Source organism: Sceloporus undulatus, chromosome 3 (genome assembly GCF_019175285.1).
Source record: "Sceloporus undulatus isolate JIND9_A2432 ecotype Alabama chromosome 3, SceUnd_v1.1, whole genome shotgun sequence".
Lineage (NCBI taxonomy): Eukaryota > Metazoa > Chordata > Lepidosauria > Squamata > Phrynosomatidae > Sceloporus > Sceloporus undulatus.
Genome location: NC_056524.1, coordinates 6,037,496 through 6,056,187, shown reverse-complemented (window position 1 = coordinate 6,056,187; position 18,692 = coordinate 6,037,496). Strand labels below are relative to the sequence as shown.

Genomic DNA, 18,692 nt, shown 5'->3' with positions numbered 1-18,692 from the left:
GTCACAATCATCATCATCATGGTAGAAATAATGCAGTTTTTGACACCATCTTAAGTGCTATAGCTCCATCCTATGGAATCCTGAGATTTGTAGTTTTAAAAGGTATTGAACCTTTGCTGCCAAAGTGTGCTGGTGCCTCACAAAACTAAATCCAAGGATTCTGTAAGTTACGGCATTTAAAGTGGTGTTGAAAAGTGTTTTACTTCTACAGTATAGATGCACCCAGTGCTTCGGGCACCTTGAGCAAATCAGCAAAACGTTTTCCTTCCTCTCTGAAGTTAAAGTGGCACAGATATATGCTGATATCCTGGTCTCAGATCCTTTGCTTGCACTCTATGCATTTCGTCCTGAATCTTGGTGTGTCCATTTTTAAAACCCTATAGAGAGAAATCCACTCTCAGACACCAGTTGATGAGAGAAGGCTTACCCACAGTGAAGATCGGCTGCCGATATGGAAGCAACCCAAAACTGTACTGGAAGATTCCTCTGGCATGGAAGAGTGGAAGGGAGACCCCCATAAACCGTTGCAAGAATTCTTGTGTACATCTCAGCCAGGAGCCAGGGGGGTTCTCCACTTGATCAAACAACTCATTCTCGCCAAAGGAAAAGACTGGGACAAGTGGGACACTGGAACATGAGGAAGAAAGGAAGGAAAGAAAAGAAAAGAAAGAATTATATTGCTATAAATCACACAGGCTATGATGCCTTAAATGGGCTGCATCTATACTACAGAATTAATGCAGTTTGACATCGCTTTAACTGCCATGACTCAATGCTATATAAATTCTGGTATTTGTAGTTTTGTGAGATATTTAATTTTCTCTGTCAGAGAGCTCTGGTGGCACAGCAAACTACAAAACCCAGGATCTCATAGGATGGAGCCATAACAGTTAAAATAGTGTCAAAGCGAATTATTTCTGCAGATGCAGATGCCTTAGAAAAGTTATTTCTTTGGGCCACAGCTCTTACAATGCCCAGAGACAGTTTGAGAGATACTGTGATCAACAGTCCAGAACAATATCAGCGAGTGCCACTGGGATGTGCAGTTTGGTGAGGCACTAGAAACATTTCTAGTGATTTAATCCACAAAACTGCAGATCCCAGGATTTGATAGGATGCAGCCAAGTGGTACCAAAGTGATACAATTGTTCTGTGTTGAAGAGAAGTGAGTTGTGTCAAAATAGCTGCTGTTGTTTTGTTTTTTTACTTGCTATGTTGTTAGGAGAGAAAGATGCTGGGAATTGTAGTCCAAAGAGTAACATTTCCAAATTCCGTGACAATAGTTAATTGTTTTAATGCTTGTTTGACAAGGCCTTAGGCCCAACTGCAAGCCATCTGCCATGCAAAACTCACCTGTTGGATTCCCAGATCTTAGCACCTGGCCTCTCTTCTCCAGTCTTCACAGTAAGGGGGAAAAATCTCAGGGAAAGAGTGCTACCTTGAAAACTGTGTTCATTTTTAATTAGTAGTTTCCAAACTTTGGTCCTCCAGGTGATTTGGATTTCATTTCCCGGAAATCCTAGCCACCTTGGCCAATAGTCAGGAATTCTGGGAGACGAAGTCAAAAACATCTGGAGTACCAAAGTTTGGGAACCTCTGATCGATATTTTCCTTATTACCATTTGGTTGCAGGATGCCCCATGGATACAAAATATGTAGATGCTCAAATCCCATGAGATACAGTGGCACAGAAAAATGGTGTCTCTAATAGAAAATGGCAAAAATCAAGGTTTGCTCTTTGGAATTTAGGTATTGTTTTCAATATTTTCAAGCTATGGATGCTTGAATCCATGGCCAAAGCATCCGTGGAAATGGAGGGCTGATTGTACTCACATATCCTCCAATTGTCCTAATTTGGCTGTTCTCCCACTTTTCAGCTGATTTTAAAATGTGCAAGTTTCTCTCACCTCCTTCCTCTTTTCCCCTTTACGCTTATAGTTTACTTCAGTTGCTGGGAACTGTGGGCCCAAACAGAGAAGCCAAAATAAAGCTGCTTCAGGTCACATTGGAGGTATGCTGTTTAAATGACACTAACATCTTAAGAGGCCAGAAGCTGCACCAAAGTCCTTAGAACTGGAGCGTGGCTTTGGCATGGTTTCCGGCCTCTTTGGACGCATACAGCATTTAAACAGCATACCTCCAAAGTGACCCAAAATAGCTTTATTTTGGCCTGTCTTTTTTGGGCCCTGAGTTTGAACTGCCAAAAGTACTTTCTGTGCAATTAATACAGCAGGAGTGAGAAGAGAGGAGGAACAAAATCTTTCCCTTCCCAGGAGGCTCAGGCACAAGCAAATGGCTGCAGCTTCTCCTAGCTTGTCTGTACTTCCTCGCTGGGATTGTCTACATAGGCCATAAAACTTGTGTTCCCCTCGCAGCCTTGTGTCATTCAGTTCAGACAACACAGTCCAAAACCCTGGGGGCAGCATCAAACTCAATCTTGCCAGACTGGACACAAATCCAGTGGATGTGGCCCTATCCCAGGGCAACCAGCCTTTACCCTGGACCAATTTGACCCTTGGAAACTCCACAGCAAATCCTGGTTGTTTATATGGCCCCATGCGCTCCTTACCTTGCTGTGCTGTTGCCAGTATTGACATGGCAATGGGACACCTGACCATGTGGGTGCAGCCAGGCACCCCAATTCTGCATCAGATGTGGTGATGGCAACTTCTCAGTATCAACAATAGTATGGCAAGGTAAAGAGTACATGCTGGTAGCAGGGCCCAGGTCAGCATACCTGCCTAATCTAAAGTAAAGTAATCTAAAGTGATTTAAAGTAAATACCTGTAACCCGCCTGTGCATGTGCAGAGTCAGGGACCATCCCAGGTGAACATTGGGACAGAATAGCATGGACTCAGTTTAATGCTGAGCACCATTAATATCTTTTGCCATCTTGACCACACTCTGATGTTACATGGCTACGGGTGTCCAGCTTTTCATCTTAAGCGTGTATGTGCTGCTTATTACTCATCAACTGTAGTTGATGCTTAACATATCCTTCTTAATGCCATCACCAGGACCTGCTCCTTGTAACACCATTCTTGGTACATCACAAGCGCCACCTCTTGTGACATCCCAAGGGGTCAGCTGTAGATCCCAGCTTTTGGTCCTGAAATTGACCTGGAAACCCTACTCACCCATGTTGTAGGGCCAGCCGAACAAAGCCCTTTCGGTGGGCCAGAAGCAGCGTGAAAGCACCCGGCCGTGCATCCAGGGCTTCTCGTGCACCTCCCACGGCGATGGTGAGTACATTCCCCCCTCCTGGCTTGCTTAGGATGTACTTAGCCGACTCCTTCTCCGAGGCGACTAAACCTGGTTTAAGAAATGGAGACATGAAGGTTCCTCTAGGAAAAAGGATTAAGACGTTGGGGCATGTCCCAGGTTTAAAGTGAACTGCTACAAAACAAAATGGTTGGCTAAAATATGTCTTCAGTAGTGTAAAAAGAATTAACCACTCTTTCAGATTTTAAAGTGGATTAAATATTTGGGAGTTGCACTTGCAAAGAGCAACAGTTTACTGTTTCAAGGACAGAAGAGCTAAGTGTTTCAGCTGTATTGAAAAAAATAATAATGTACAAACACAAAATAAAAGAACCATAGCATAACATAGGCGGGTTACAAACGGCCCTCAAGGGGCCGTTTTCCCACCGCTGCCATTCGCTGCGTAGGGAAGCCCCAGCTGCCAGACCGCGAGGCTTCCCTGCGCAGCAAAAAAGGAGCGTCGAAATGCCGCTCCTTTTTTGAACGCGGAAGTGGCGCCGCGAGGGGTGGAGTGCGCCCTCGCGACATCACTTCCGCCGCGACACGTCTGGACGCACAGCGTCCAATACGTAAAAATGGCGGCGCCCATGTGGATGGGCACCGCAAAAAAGTACGCGCTCCGCACGTACTGAGAGGAAGGGCCGTCAGGAAGGTAAGAACCTTCCTAACCCTAATACGGCCCTTCCTAACCCTAGTACGTGCGGAGCGCGTACTTTATGGCGGTTTATAACCCGCCATAGTTTCAGTGCCTGAATGCTCTTATCCAGTACTTGCAAGGAGGGTGAGGAATCTCAGGGCTAGAATGTCAAGTTAAAATCATAGAATCATAGAGTTGAAAAAGATTCCAAGGGTCATTCAGTCAAATTCCCTTCTGCCATACAGGAACACAAAATCCAAGCACTCTTGACAGATGGCAATCCAGCCTCTGTTTGAAACCCTCCAAGGAAGGAGACTCTCTCACTCTCCAAGGTAGCATTTTTCACTGTTGAACAGCTCTTACTGTCAGAATGTTCTTGCTAATGTTGAGCTGGAACCCAGCTCCCTAAGTCACTCCTCATAGGCCTTGGTGGTTTCCATACCATTCACCATTTTGGTCACCCTCCTCTGGACATGCTCTAATTTATCTGCCTCTTCCTTGAATCATGGTGCCCAGAACTAGACACAATATTCCAAATGAGGCCTGACCAAAGAGTTAAAAGGTATTCCTCATTTGTTAGACTTGGGCTTCTGCTGCCACATTGCAGAAACAAAGCAGTTTGACACCACTATAACTTCCATGGTTCAATGCTGTGGAATTCTGGGGTTTGTAATTTGGTGTGGCCCTTGGGGTCCCTTCCAGCTCTTTGATTCTATCGTGCCTTACCTCCACTCATTACATAGTCACGAAAGAATGGGGCTCTGAACCAGAGATCCAGCAGCATCAGATGAGGGTTCAGGCCTGGAAAGAGCTTGGAAAACCCTGTTGCTTCCGTGCAGAAATTGATGAAAGCACCAGCCACCAGGACTCCGTGGGGGTGGAAGCCAAAGATGTAGTTCTTGGTGGGATCCAAATCCACTGTTTTCACCAACTGCAAGACCAAAGATCATCTTCAGTTCTTTCAGGCTGTGTTGGAAAATGGAGCCTACTCACCTGAACCTCTTCTGAAGAAGGTTGGAGATTCACACAGCAGTTGTGTTATTGGATACTCTTCTTTTTCAGGTGTACTGCTGGTTGTGGGGCAGGGTTGCTAGTTCAGGATTGTCTCAGGCCCTGAGGTTTTCTGCCAAAATGTGACAACAAAGGATGGCCCCTGGTGATGTCCCTGAAGCCTACACATTAAGTGTGTGTATGTGTGTTGTGTGCCTTCAAGTCGTTTCTGACTTACGGCAACTCAAACCTATCATGGGGTTTTCATGGCAAGATTTGTTCAGAGGAGGTTTGCCGTCACCTTACTTTGTGGCTGAAAGCATGTGACTTGCTTAAGGTCACCCAATGGCTTTCATGTCTGAGTGGATTTTGAACCCTGGTCCCCAGAGTCATAGTCTCAAACTACTACGTCATTCTGTCTCTACACATTAAGTACCACCAACCACATTTCTCACAGTTTCTCATTCAAACATGCATGCACAGTACATATTTTCCTATTTGGAAATTAAGACAGAAATCTTAATGAAATGAGGGGGTTATTCCTTCTCACTTACTTTGAGAGACTTAAAGAACATTTAATCTAGTTTTCTTGCTTCTATCAAGAAGGTGGATGCTGAGCAGATGCTACAACAAAGGATGGGGAGGGAGCTTAGTAAATGCACAGACCCCCCCTGGAGAGTCCTTGTAAGTTATGGCAATAAATACGTTAAGCCTTGCAAATTGAAGCAAGCTGCTTCTCTACAACCTGAGCAGAAGGTTTGCTTTCAGCCCTTTCCTCTTGCTTAGAGCAGAGCCCCCAAAACTGGAGTTTGTACCCTTGACTGGAGATGATCCATGAAAACTTGAGATTCAAGGCCAGGCTCTGAGATTTGACAACCCTATATGTTTGAATGTGCTGGTTCATCAAGGATGCATCTACCCTATAGAAATAATGCAGTTTGACACCACTTGAACTGCAAGATACCAGGATTCTTTGAGGCACGTTGCATGAGAAAAGAAAGCTGAAACGGAGTGAGAGAGAGCAGCTTTCTCCATGCCTCTATGCATGCTCTTGCAGCACTTCTGTTCTCTTTCTGGAGAACGATGGTAATAAAAGCATGCCTTTTGTCAAATGGATTTTTCTAGTGTGACAAAAGGCACGTTTCTATGGCCGTCTCCCTCAGGAAAACAATGGAAGCAGCATTGTCTAGCTTGCCTTTTACTACCTTGTTTGCAAGAATATCATGGGGGACCTTGTCAAAATTTGTATCTTTCTATACAAAGTTTCTCCGGATCTTTTGGAGCCATGAAAGTGGTACATGAATGCACGAGGTTGATCCAAAGCAGATCTAAAGTATCATCTTTCCCATTTACTGAGCAAAGGTTGGGAAAATTGGGTTGGGGGAAGGGACTATACCTCCTAGATGCCACCAGCCAGCAAGGCCATGCTGGATGGGCGTTCTGGGAGTTGTAGTCCCTCCCAAAAAACTACTTCACTTTGTGAAGTTCTACAAGTGAACAGGTATGTATGGGAGTGAAGGTTTAGCTCAGGACCTGGAAACCCGTGGTCCTGTCAATATTATTGGACTGCAGCTCTCATCAGCCCTAATGCAATCTCCAGCAATGGCACACTACACATAACTACACACTATACATATTATAACATGGGTTAACACACCAACCTCATGAAGATGCTCTTGGTCAATTTATCGTATCATCTTCTGGTTCCCAGACTGCACATACTACCTTTCCCAAACTCCCTCTGCTGTTCATATAGTCATCCATCCACTGTGGCTTTAGGCAATATCTTTCTTCTTGCTTTTTCCCCTCAGCAACCGTCATTAAAATTGAACTTGTCCCCTCATCACCATACTCACAACTTTTGCATTTCTATGACTATTCATACAGTCTGCTTATAAAGGGCCTTCCTGGCCACCAGTTCACTCCATGCATCTCAGGAAGGAGACCAAGTCTAGGGAAGCACATGCTTCATTCTTTCAATTAGGAGTTTATCACACTGGGGCTAATTTCGGCATTAAAGAGAGATTAAAGCACATTTAAGGCATCCTGCAAATAAAGCAGAAATGGCAAGTAACTGTGCAAATGATTATCACATGCAATTGCGCAAATAAAGTGATATTGGAAATGCATTGTCACTGAAATCCCGAAAGTAAAAAGATGTGCATTAATGCTTCTTTGTGACAACTTTCATGGAGGGTTTTGTGTGACGTTGTGTGAAATTACACGATTTTTCCAGGATATTTACGGCATAAACTCCCGATCTCCTTAGTATGATATACTCCTTAGTCTCAAAGGTGCTACAAGATCCTGCTACATTCTAATATTCAAGGATAACATGGCTATCACTCTGAATTTTATCATTATTATTATTATTATTTTAACATAAACATATCATAAATATAAATGTAGCATAACATAAACATGACAGCCCATAAAAGATAATATAAACAAAACAAAACAAACAAACAAAAACATAATAAGAATTTCTTTAATTTTCTTCATCTAATATCTTTCCTTCTCTCCTTCCTTAGCTATCTATGTTTGGTGTTTATACATTTTATTTGTACTGTTTCTTACTTAAGTATGAATGCTTTTTGGTTCTATCTTATGTAGTTCAATCAATCTGAATTCCTAACAGATATACAATAGTTTCTCTTATTAAACAATTTGCAAATTTTCCTAAGCTTTCATGTTTCATGAGACATGTCAGTTTATCTGATGCAGTCATTTCTAGCCATTTTAATGACCATTCTTGTATTGAAGGGCAATGACTGAATTCTAATCCCTGGCAATGAGGGAGGATGAGAATTTGTGAAGTTGAAGGCTTTCATGGCTGACATCCATAGCTTTTTGTAGGTTTTTTCAGGCTATGTGGCCATGTTCTAGAAGAGTTTATTCCTGACATTTCGCCTGCATCTGTGGCTGGCATCTTCAGATGGTGCAACGTCAGGAATAAACTCTTCTAGAACGTGGCCACATAGCCCGAAAAACCCACAAAAAACTAGGGTTTGAGAGTTGCTGTCCAGCCATATCTGAAGCACAATACGATCTCTGCCCTTGGATGAGATGGGCAAGTTTACTTTATAGAGGACCATGATGGATGGCCCACAGTGGAAACTATGGCTCTCCCATTCCTTGGAGAACAGAGGTGATCAGCAGATTTAGGTTCCCTGCTGCACTGAAGCAGCAAAAAGAGACAGCTTGTTCTCAGCTCTAATTCATTAGGAAAGGGTGCCTGAGTGGGCAGATGAGTACAGTCAACACACGGCCATCAGGAACAGATGGAAAATCAACACTGACCAGAAAAAGACAGGTTGTTGTTGTGTGCCTTCAAGTCGTTTCCGACTTATGGCAACCCTAAGGCAAACCTATCACTGGGTTTTCTTGACAAGATTTGTTCAGAGAAGATTTGCCATTGCCTTCCCCTGAGGCTGAGAGTGTGAGACTTGCTCAATGAGTTTCATGGCCAAACCTGGGAATCAAACCCTGGACTCCAGAGTCATAGTCCAACACTCAAACCACAAGACAGAACTGGCCTTATAATGGAGGCTATGTACAAGGCTGCCTGGACCTCAAGTTTCAAAGTGGATTGTCTTCGTTTACAAGAAGCTGAAGCTACCGTTTTTGTATTTGGCCATATTCTCATTTTTGCAGCCTTCAAAACTCCCCAAAACTCCCCTTTTGATTTTCCCCCATGCCATCTTCTAGGGGTGTGTGTGTGTGTGTGTGTGTGTGTGTGTGTGTGTGTATACCCCAAATGTCTCAAACCAAAAGAACAATACTTATTAGTGCCGTGGTTTCAGCACTTTATGGCCTCCAGGATGCACAAAATCACTTTGTAGGGGCTGAAAACTGTCCCAGAATTGCAGCTGTAATTGATGTCATATTATGGTTGCCAGATCTGAAGGTTTCTCCCCTCTTTTCCAGTCCTCAAGGTCAAGAGGAGAAGAATTTAAGGGTCAGAAGACTGTATTGAAAAGCACGCATGTGTGTCCATCCTCATTTCTTAGACTAGGTTGTCTACACATTTGAATGGCATATTCTACGCAACCGTGGTTGATGTATAATGTACCAAGATTAATGACCATGTAAAAGGGATCTAGGAGTCTTGGGGAGTCAAAAAATATGATGGAAATGCCTCCCCCTCTCCTAGACTCCCCAGAAGATATTTGGGGGCAAAAATATAATTTTGACTCCTAGGAGACCCTGAGGGCCACAAAAATGGCACTGAGGGGTTGCATGTGGCCCATAGCCCACACTTTGCCTACCGGTGGTCTATAACATAGGATGTGAATGAGTTGGATAACCTAACAGCCCTTCCTTCCATCTTGTTTCTACAAATCTCTTTTCCTAGAAATTAATTTACCACCAGCTGCATCAGGAGCTTTCCGATCTTGACGGAAGAGGATCCATTTGTCATGTCCTCCAAGTTTCCTTCTGCATCTAATTGATTATCTTTTCATAGGATATTCACACGGGGATGTCATGGCGAATTTTCTGCCGAGCTGTTTGTTTTTGGTTTCACCCCCCGTTGTTCCAACCGAAGCATGATCAGATGAGAAATGCTCTCGGATTTTCAAATGACCGCACAAGGAGACACCTGTGGCCATGGCTGACTGCCTTATTCCCCTGGCGATTGGTGGATTCCATGTTAGCAGGTGGCAGGGAATCTATTCTGCTTTTCAATCCAAACTATGGAACAGAGATCCAAGATGCAGAACTGTATCTTGACCACTCCACTGATACCTACCAGCTGCTTTGCATCAATGGCACTGGAGATAAGCTTTCAGATGTTTGAAGAGGGTAACATCCCAGTACAGCAAGGGTGGGCAACTGCATGGGGCCAACGGCCAATTCCCCCACCCCAGATTCCTCCTTGGAGGGTGCATCCCCTCCCAGTGAGCCCCAATACCCTCCTTTTCCTCTGCAATCCCTCTCAAAATGGCTGTCAGAAGTTCTGGTCTCCATTTTGTGAGGAACTGCAATAAAACCAGTGGCATTTGTGGGTTGGAATGGGGTCTGGAGAGGTTGTGTGGGTGGTTTCTTGTATTTTGTGAACCAAGGGAAGCTTTCTTTGGCTTTTAATGTGAAAATTGTCAACAAATTGGGGGGGGGATAAAAATTGAGGGATTGAAGGGAGTTCCTGGGGGCTAGCAAAGATTACAATAGCACTGAATTTCTTTTAATTACTGTAGTAATTTAATTCTATGTTAATATACTATTTTTGTATGTTTTTAACTGTATGGTGTTTTTTTTTAATATTGTAAGCCGCCCTGAGCCTTGGAAGAAAGGTAGGATATAAATAAATATAATACATACATACAATTAGTTGGGGAAGGCTATCCTAGAAGTGGCAAAGAAATATCAGATGAACAGTGGTGAGCCAAGAGACAGATGGACAAGGGGAAGAGATGGTAAGGCGATCTGGAGAAGGATGCCTGAGAAAATTGATCTTTATTGATTCCTAAATTGACATCCACAGGGTCACCAAAAATGAAGGTCAACTTGATGGCAGTTAGCAACAAATATTTGGAGAGATTGACACAATCAAAGAACCATGACCCTGATTCTACAAAACCTGAGTAAGATAGTTAATAATCAGATCTCTTAATAAAAATATATGTAAAATCATCATCATCATCATCATCAGATCTCAGTTAAAGTGGTGGCAAACTGGATTATTTCTGCAGTGTGGATGCAGCATTGAAGTACCTGTCATAACACTGGAGGAGATGAGCATCTCTCTGGGTAACCATCACACCCAGAACTGTGGTGTGAACAGAAACTATCCATACAACCATTAAAGAGTGAACGTTTCTTTTCAACGATTAGCCCTTTCTGTTTACCTTTCTCGGCCAGCAATGTCCCATCTGTCTCTCAGCTGTGATGGTTGACATGGCACCCGCCATCTCCTCCTAGGAGGAGTGCAACTGTGTTACCTTACTTGCCCCCCAATTACCCACTTGTTACGTAAGGCAGCCTCACTTAATCCCTGTCATAGAGTTTGTTCTTTGAGGAAGGCAAAAGGGCAGAAAAGGTACAAGCTTCAAACCCAACATTAATCCATTTTGTTTGCATATGTCTTTTTCTGCAGACTATGAGTTTCTCTACTCTGCTTCACCGTCATCACTATCATCTTTACCACCTCATGTCTATTTATGCCCACTTTTGTTTCCAAAACTAGGACTCAAGACAGCTTACAAATGAAAATAATTTCAACATATTTAAAACATACAAGTTGAGTCTCTTTCATCTGGAATTTCAAAAATCAAAATATTCCAAAACTATCCAGATGGGTGGCTGAGATGTTGACATCTTTGCTTTCTGTTGGTTCAATATAGACATGATTGAGTCTATCCACTAAACACAAACTGTTTCATGTATGAAAATATTAATATTGTGTATAAGATTACCTTCAGGCTATGTGTATAAGGTATATATGAAATATAAATGCATTTCATGTTTAGACTTGGGTCCTATCCTCAAGTTTGCTCATGATATATATATGCATATATTTCAAAATCTAAAAAACTTCAAAATTCGAAGAACTTTAGGTGCCAAGCCTTTTGAATAAGGAAGACACAACTTTACTAAAAACCAAACATTAAAATGGAATTAAATTACCAATGACATTAAAAAAAATTAAAACATATAGGGTGCATTTACACTGTAGAAGTAATGCAGTTTGACACCACTTTAACTGTCATGGCTTCATCCTAAGGAATCCTGGGATTTGTAGTTTTTTGAAGCACCAGCATTCTTTGGGAGAAAAGGCTAACGATCTTGTAAAGCTGCAAACCCTCAGCACTTCAAGTGTTGTCAAACTGTATTATTTCTACAATGTAGATGCACCCCTAGTCTCAAAGGTGCTACATGACCCTTTTGCATATTGATCCAAGCTAACATGGCTTTGGATGGCAAGACGGCATTGAAACTGTCAATGGTTTTCTAGTTTGTCCTCCCTCTATTCTAACCTACTCAATGCTCTTTTTTTCTTTATGTTAAAAAGTATATAATAAGATAATTTCCCCTTACTCACATTTTCTACTGTCTTTAACAGCTTGACACTTTAGTGCTAGGTATCAGGTGTTTCTTATCTACATCATGTGCTCCTGCTATCTAAACGTATTTTAGATAGTGTTATTTCAATATGTACACCTTTAAGTCTATTAAGTGTATTAGACCTTTAAGTCTAATAAAGATATTAAAATGAAATTGTTAAATATATTTTTCAAAAACATAGGCTTAGTCATTAATGAAAATGGAGACTGTAGTCAAGGAATCGGAAGAAGAGTAAGATTTGGAAGGGCAGCTATGAAGGAACTAAATCATTATATAATTATTATATAATTACTGTCATATTGTAATTATTATGTTGATTTGTTTTAAAGAGGAAGGGGATAGTGGGATTTATTTTACTGTATTGTACAAATTGGTGGGGGGTGTACTTTATATTTTGCTCCCTTTGCTTTGTAATCCGCCTTGATTCCGCAAGGAAAAGATGGAATATAAATAAATTGTGGTGTTGTTGTTGTTGTAAGCCACCTCAATCTTATTGGAGAGGCAGGGTAGAAATAATTTATTATTATTATTATTATTATTATTATTATTATTATTATTATTATTATTAATTACATTTATATCAGCAGATATCCAAGTCAGACACATCCAGGCTGCAGCATTTCCATCTTCTGTTGATGGATGTGAAAGCTGGGCAGTAAAGAAAGCTCATTGGAAGAAGAACCAACTAATTGAAAAGGTGGTGCTGGAGCCTGGAGAAGAGTTCTGAAAATATTGTGGACTGCCAAAGAGACAAAGCGTGGACATTATAAACTCAAGAGCATTTTCATCTGACCTCACTCCATCTGGGATGACTCCGGTTGGTTAAAAATACAAATAACCCTGTGGAAAATTTGCCATGCTATCTCAGTGTGAACATCCTGGAAAGGGGCCATCGGTGAGATTTAGAAGGAACCTTGAAGAACACAAGGTCCTCATTGGTCATAATCTGAAAGCTCATAATGCAGCTGGTGTTTAATTAATTTCAAGCACAAAGAGGATTCTTAGAAACTTGGTAAAATGGCTGTTCAGTTATCTAACACATTCCTTTTCCAAATTGTAGGTCAAAAAGCACAATGCTCATCCTGACAACCAAACAGTGGAGGCTGGTGGGTCTGGCACCTGTGTTGCAGAGAAAACACTCAGGGTTTTACTCTCAAGTTTAAAAGGAGCAACTCAAGGTGCTGAATCCATTTTGTCCAGGTCTGGGTACTACCCAAGGCACAACCAAATGTGCACATAATTGCCTGTGAACATAGGAGTTTATCACATGGGGGAAAATAGGAAATTTAAATGGGAATTATCCCGTGAAAATCGTGCAATCATCATTAAAATGTGATTAACATTTTCACACAGAACTGTCATTATCCCAGGGAATAACCAGGCAATAAAAACAACAACAAATAATTCATGGGAAATCCAGTGAATTATTTATTGCTGTTTATTGCCTGGTTATTTACAGATTAATGGCACTTTAATTGCTTTGTCAAAAACAATAGGGGGAAATTAGCATAGCATCCAAACATTATCGGGTTTAACAGACTGTCCCTAAGGGGCAGCCTCCAGCTGCCTCTGTCTTTGCCGGACTGGGGCTGCGGAAACCGTATGCTGCAGCCCTGATCTGGCTTTTCCATGATGCAAAAAGGAGCGACAAAAAGCAGCTCCTTTTTGTACTGCGGAAAGGGCGCCATAGCTGCCGGAGCAGTGGCTTTTTGGCTCTCCTTTGACACTGTGTTATCTAGACACAGTGCCAGAGGAGTGCCATGTTGCTGTCCACCATGCAGTGGGGTGCACTGCATCATATTGGCATGGGGGCGGAATCGGGGCATGCGTCGTGCGGATGCCATGCACCCACTTCGCCGTGATGCCAGCATTTATCGCCGGTCTGTCGAGTCTGTATGCATCCCTAAGTTCTTAGATGTAGTATAGATGCAAAGTAAAGCAAAGCTGTGTGTCTCTTTAAGAGAAGTTGTAACATGAAAGAGTCACCTGAACATCATTAGTAAGAGAATATATAACATCACCAACAGATACAATAGATAGTACAAACTGATTTTGCTACATGTGAAAGGGCATGTCTCAAGAGAGAGGTAAGCTTGTTACATCAGAAAGGGTAAATACAATTTGAAGTTGGAGGCTTTCATGGCCGGCATCCATAGTTTTTTTTGTGGGTTTTTCAGGCTCTATGGCCATGTTCTAGAAGAGTTTCTTCCTGACGTGTCGCCAGCATCTGTGGCTGACATCTTCAGAGAATGCTTGCCTGGAAAGGAGTTGGGTATATATATATACTGTGTGACCTGGGAAGGCAGGAGTGATTTGCATGTGTCTTGTTCTGTTGCTAATGGCAGGGTGGGAGGCTATGCAAAAGAGGATGAGTGTCTGCTTGATTCATGCTCATTGTCTGCTGGGAGATTTCTCATTTGCATTTGTTGAGTCTTCCTCTTGCTATTTTTCAGGACTGGTAGCCAAACCTTGTTTACTTTAAGGGTTTACTCTTTCTGGTTGAAATTATCCAGATGTTTGTGGATTTCAGTGGCTGTCCTGTGCATCCTGACATGGTAGTGGTTGGCATAGTCCAGAACTTCAGTGTTTTCAAACAGTATTTTATGCCCAGGATGGTTTGTGGCATGTTCTTCTACTGCTGATTTTTCTGGCTGGCCCAGTCTGCAGTGCCTCTCGTGTTCCTTGATTCTTGTTTGCACACTGCATTTGGTGGTCCCTATGTAGACTTGTCCGCAGCTGCATGGTATGCGCTAAACTCCTGTGGCTGTGAGAGGGTCTCTCTGGTCCTTGGCTGAGCGAAGCATTTGCTGGATTTTCTTCATCGGTTTGTAAACCATTTGCAGTTGTGCTTCCTCATTACTTTGCCTATTCTGTCTGTGACTCTTTTGATGTATGGTAAAAATACCTTCCCTTTGGGTGGCTGCTTGTCTTCACTCCTCTGGGTTTTCCTGGGCCTGGCAGCTCTTCTGATGTCTGAGCTGGAATAACCATTAGCCTGTAGAGCCCAGTCCAGATGCTTCAGTTCATCTTCCAAGAAGTGGGGTTCGCAGATGCGTTTTGCTCGGTCTATCAGTGTTTTGATTGTGCTTCTTTTTTGTCCTGGGTGATGGTTGGAGTTCTTGGGCAGGTATCGATCTATATGTGTGGATTTTTGGTATACTGTGTGACCCAAACATTGGTTTGGTTTGTGGATGACTAGGACATCCTTTTCTTTTTCCATAGTGAATTGGATGTTGGGGTGGATGTTGTTCAGATGCTTCAGGAACATAGCCAGATCTTCTTCTCCATGGCTCCAAATGGTGAAAATGTCATCCATGTATCGGAACCAAGATGTGGGCTTTTTCGGTGCTGTTTCCAGGGCTTGCTTTTCAAACTTCTCCATGTAAAAGTTTGCTATCACCGGGCTTAGAGGGCTTCCCATTGCTACCCCATCTCTCTGTTCGTAGAATCCATTGTCCCACTGGAAATAGCTTATGGTGAGACAATGTGTGAACAGGGCTGTGATGTCTTCTGGAAAAATCTGTTGGATGAGTGTCATGGACCTGTTACAGATGGGCACTTTAGTATGTGCTCCGTGCATGCTAGGGTTAAAAAGGGGCGTCCTTTCCGGACGCCCCCAACACTAGGACACGCAGAGCACGTACAAAATGGCGGCGGCCATTCCACACGGCCACCGCCATGAGGACGTCACGACCACACCGCCGCTATACGGGGCGGCGCGGAAGTGACATCCTCGCTCTGAGCCAGGGCGCCTAGTGTGCCCTTAGCGCAGAGCAGGAAGGATCTACGTTTCGGAGCTCCTTCCTGGTTTGGTCCGCTGGGTGCAGCCTTCACATGGCTGCGCCCAGCGGACCAAAGGAGAAAGGGGCCAAGCGGCCCCTTTCTCCTCCTCCCCGCCACCGCGGGGTGTCCTTGGGGCTTGAAGCCTTTTCAGGCTGCGGGGAAGTGGTGTTTTGCCGCTTCCCCGCGGCCTGAAAAGCGGCGGATCGGGGCCTCAGCGAGGCCCCAATACACTGGGGAAAGGGGCGGGTACAGCCCGCCCCAAATGGGCGGTCTGTAACCCACCATGGTGTCCATTATGGGGACTTTGGTGAACAGGGAGATCACATCAAAGCTGATTAAAATGTTTCCAGGTTTTAGTTCCAGGTTCTTGATTTTTCCTATTAAGTGAGCTTAGTCCTTGATGTAGTGGGGGGTCTGCCCTACATGGGTTTGTAATTGTGTGGCTACAGTGCCTAAATTTAGGAGAGCTTTATCATTAGCTCGATTCAATGTTCTCCCAACAGCAGTGCTGGAAGGGAAATACAGGAAAATCCCCTATGAATTCTGATTCTGTCCTAGTGATATTGGTGCTATAGAAACTACAGCTCATGTGCTTTTGTACTGTCAATTTTATAAGGACATTTGCCACCAGCTGATTACCCCTCTTTTAAAATAAATTTCCAGGATACACTGATGTTTTTATTTACATTATCTGGTTGGATAGTCAGAACCAAACCGTTATACTTAGAGTAGCAACATCTTGCTAAATTATGTGTAAAATACGGTTCCAGATGGTAAGGGACAATTGATGTCAGATGGCAGAAATTGATTTTGTTTCTTTTTTTAATAGTCGAATTTTATTTTTTTTACTGGTCAATGACCAAAATAAATTGTTGTTGTAGTAGTACTGAATTAGACCATTGGTCCATATAGCCAGGTTTTATCAACTCTGACTGGCAGCAACTCTCTAGGAGCTTGGATGTTTCTTGTTGAAGGAGACCATGATGTCAAAATGGCTGTACAACTCCAGAGATAGCCGACTTGCTACCTTTGATACCTTACTTATCTGAATTATTGCCTCTTACTGACTGCCACTGATTAGCAATTTGTCATAGAAATAATAACTTGGAATCATAGGCCCCATACAGACAGGCCAAAATAAAGCTGCTTCGGGTCACTTTGGAGGTATATTGTTTAAATGATGCACGCATCTTAAGAGTCCGGAAGCCACAGCAAAGCCACAGTCCAGTCCTAAGGACTAGAATGCAGCTTTGGTGCAGCTTCCGGACTCTTAGGATGCATGCATCATTTACACAGCATACTTCCAAAGTGACCCGAAGCAGCTTTATTTTGGCCTGTCTGTATGGGGTCATAGAATTGTAGAGTTGGAAAAGACCACAAGGGCCATCCAGTCCAACCCCATTCTGCCATGCAGGAAATCTAAATCAAAGCATCCCCGACAGATGGCCATCCAGCCTCTGTTTAAAGACCTCCAAGGAAGGAGACTCCACTACACTCCGAGGAAGGAGTGTGTTCCACTGTCAAACAGCCCTTACTTTCAGGAAGTTCCTCCTAATGTTGAGATGGAATCTCTTTTCATGCAGCTTGCATCCATTGTTCTGGGTGATGTTCTCTGGAGCAGCAGAAAACAAGCTTCTCTGTCCTGAATATGACATCCCTTCAAATATTTAAACAGGCCTATCATATCGCCTCTTAAACCTTCTCTTCTCCAAGCTAAACATCCCCAGCTCCCTAACTTCATGACAAAGACTCTGCAGAACTGTAAGTATTAATGGAGAAGAGGATTCTTTCTCCCTTTAGCTGCTGTGGCTTTTTTTACAGGAGAGGTTTTGAAGAACTGGAGTATATAGGGACTTTGTATGAGTAATTTGATTTGTAGTTATGTGTATGGTTAATAGATAATCTCCATTGTCTTTCACAAGATGTTGATGTAAACACATGTTAAGATATGTTGATAGAAGTCTTTATAATAACCTTTTTGTTTCTAGTACATAGTAACTAGGGATATATAGCATTTGGGTACTTTGCTATTCTCTCCCTGTTGTTTTGGGCAATTGTTTGTGAAATACTCCTGGTGTATTTGTTCTACTTTCATTGCTTTTCAATGCAACCTCATGTCAAAGTCTTTATCACAATTGCACGATTTTCATGGGATATTCCAGGGATAATGGTCATTGAATTGTGACGTCATGTGACAATCTTAATTGCAAATGTGCAATTTTCACAGGAGAATCCCCCAAATGTCCCTGTGTGATAAATTCCATAGAACTGGAAGATACCCCAAGGGCCATCTTATCCAACCCTCCATCTGCCATACAGAAGCAAGCAGGAAACAAGCTTGTTCTCTCCTCAATGTGACATCCCTTCAAATATTTGAACAGGGCTATCATATCACCTCTTAACCTTCTCTTCACCAGTCTAAACATCCCCAGCTCCTCATAGGGCATCATTTTCAGACCCTTCACCATTTTAGTTGCCTTCCTCTGGACACGCTCCAGTTTCTCAGTGTCCTTTTTGAATTGTGGTGCCCAGAACTGGACACAACATTCCAGGTGAGATCTGACCAAAGCACAATAGAGTGACACTATTACTTCCCTTGATCTCGGCACTATACTTCTATTAATGCAGCCTAAAATAGCATTGGCATTGGCATCACACTGTTGACTCATGTTCAACTTGTGGTCTACTTGGACTCCTAGATCCCTTTCACATGTACTTTCATTCAGCCAGGTGTCACCCATCCTATATCTGTGCATTTTATTTTATTTTTTTGCCCTAAGTGCAGTACCTTACATTTCTCCATGTTAAAATTCTTTTTTTTAAAGCTTTGGGCCAGTTTTCTAGTCTATTCAGGTCATTTTGAATCTTGATCCTGTCCTCTGGGGTATTAGCTACTCCTCCTAATTTGGTGTCATCTGCAAATTTGATGAGTATGCCCCCCAATTCTGTCATCCAGGT

At 42.8% G+C, this 18,692-nt stretch overlaps 1 protein-coding gene across 1 annotated transcript in view; it reads right to left on the bottom strand.

Moving 5' to 3' along the window:
- Positions 1 to 18,692, bottom strand: part of MOGAT2 (monoacylglycerol O-acyltransferase 2) — a 36,828-nt gene that overhangs the window by 3,559 nt on the left and 14,577 nt on the right. The window contains exons 3-5 of the mRNA XM_042459842.1: positions 4,626 to 4,830; positions 3,139 to 3,313; positions 428 to 627 (exon numbers count right to left, since the gene is read on the bottom strand). Of these exons, the coding sequence (XP_042315776.1) occupies positions 428 to 627; positions 3,139 to 3,313; positions 4,626 to 4,830 (580 nt within the window). The remainder of the gene's footprint in view (positions 1 to 427; positions 628 to 3,138; positions 3,314 to 4,625; positions 4,831 to 18,692) is intronic.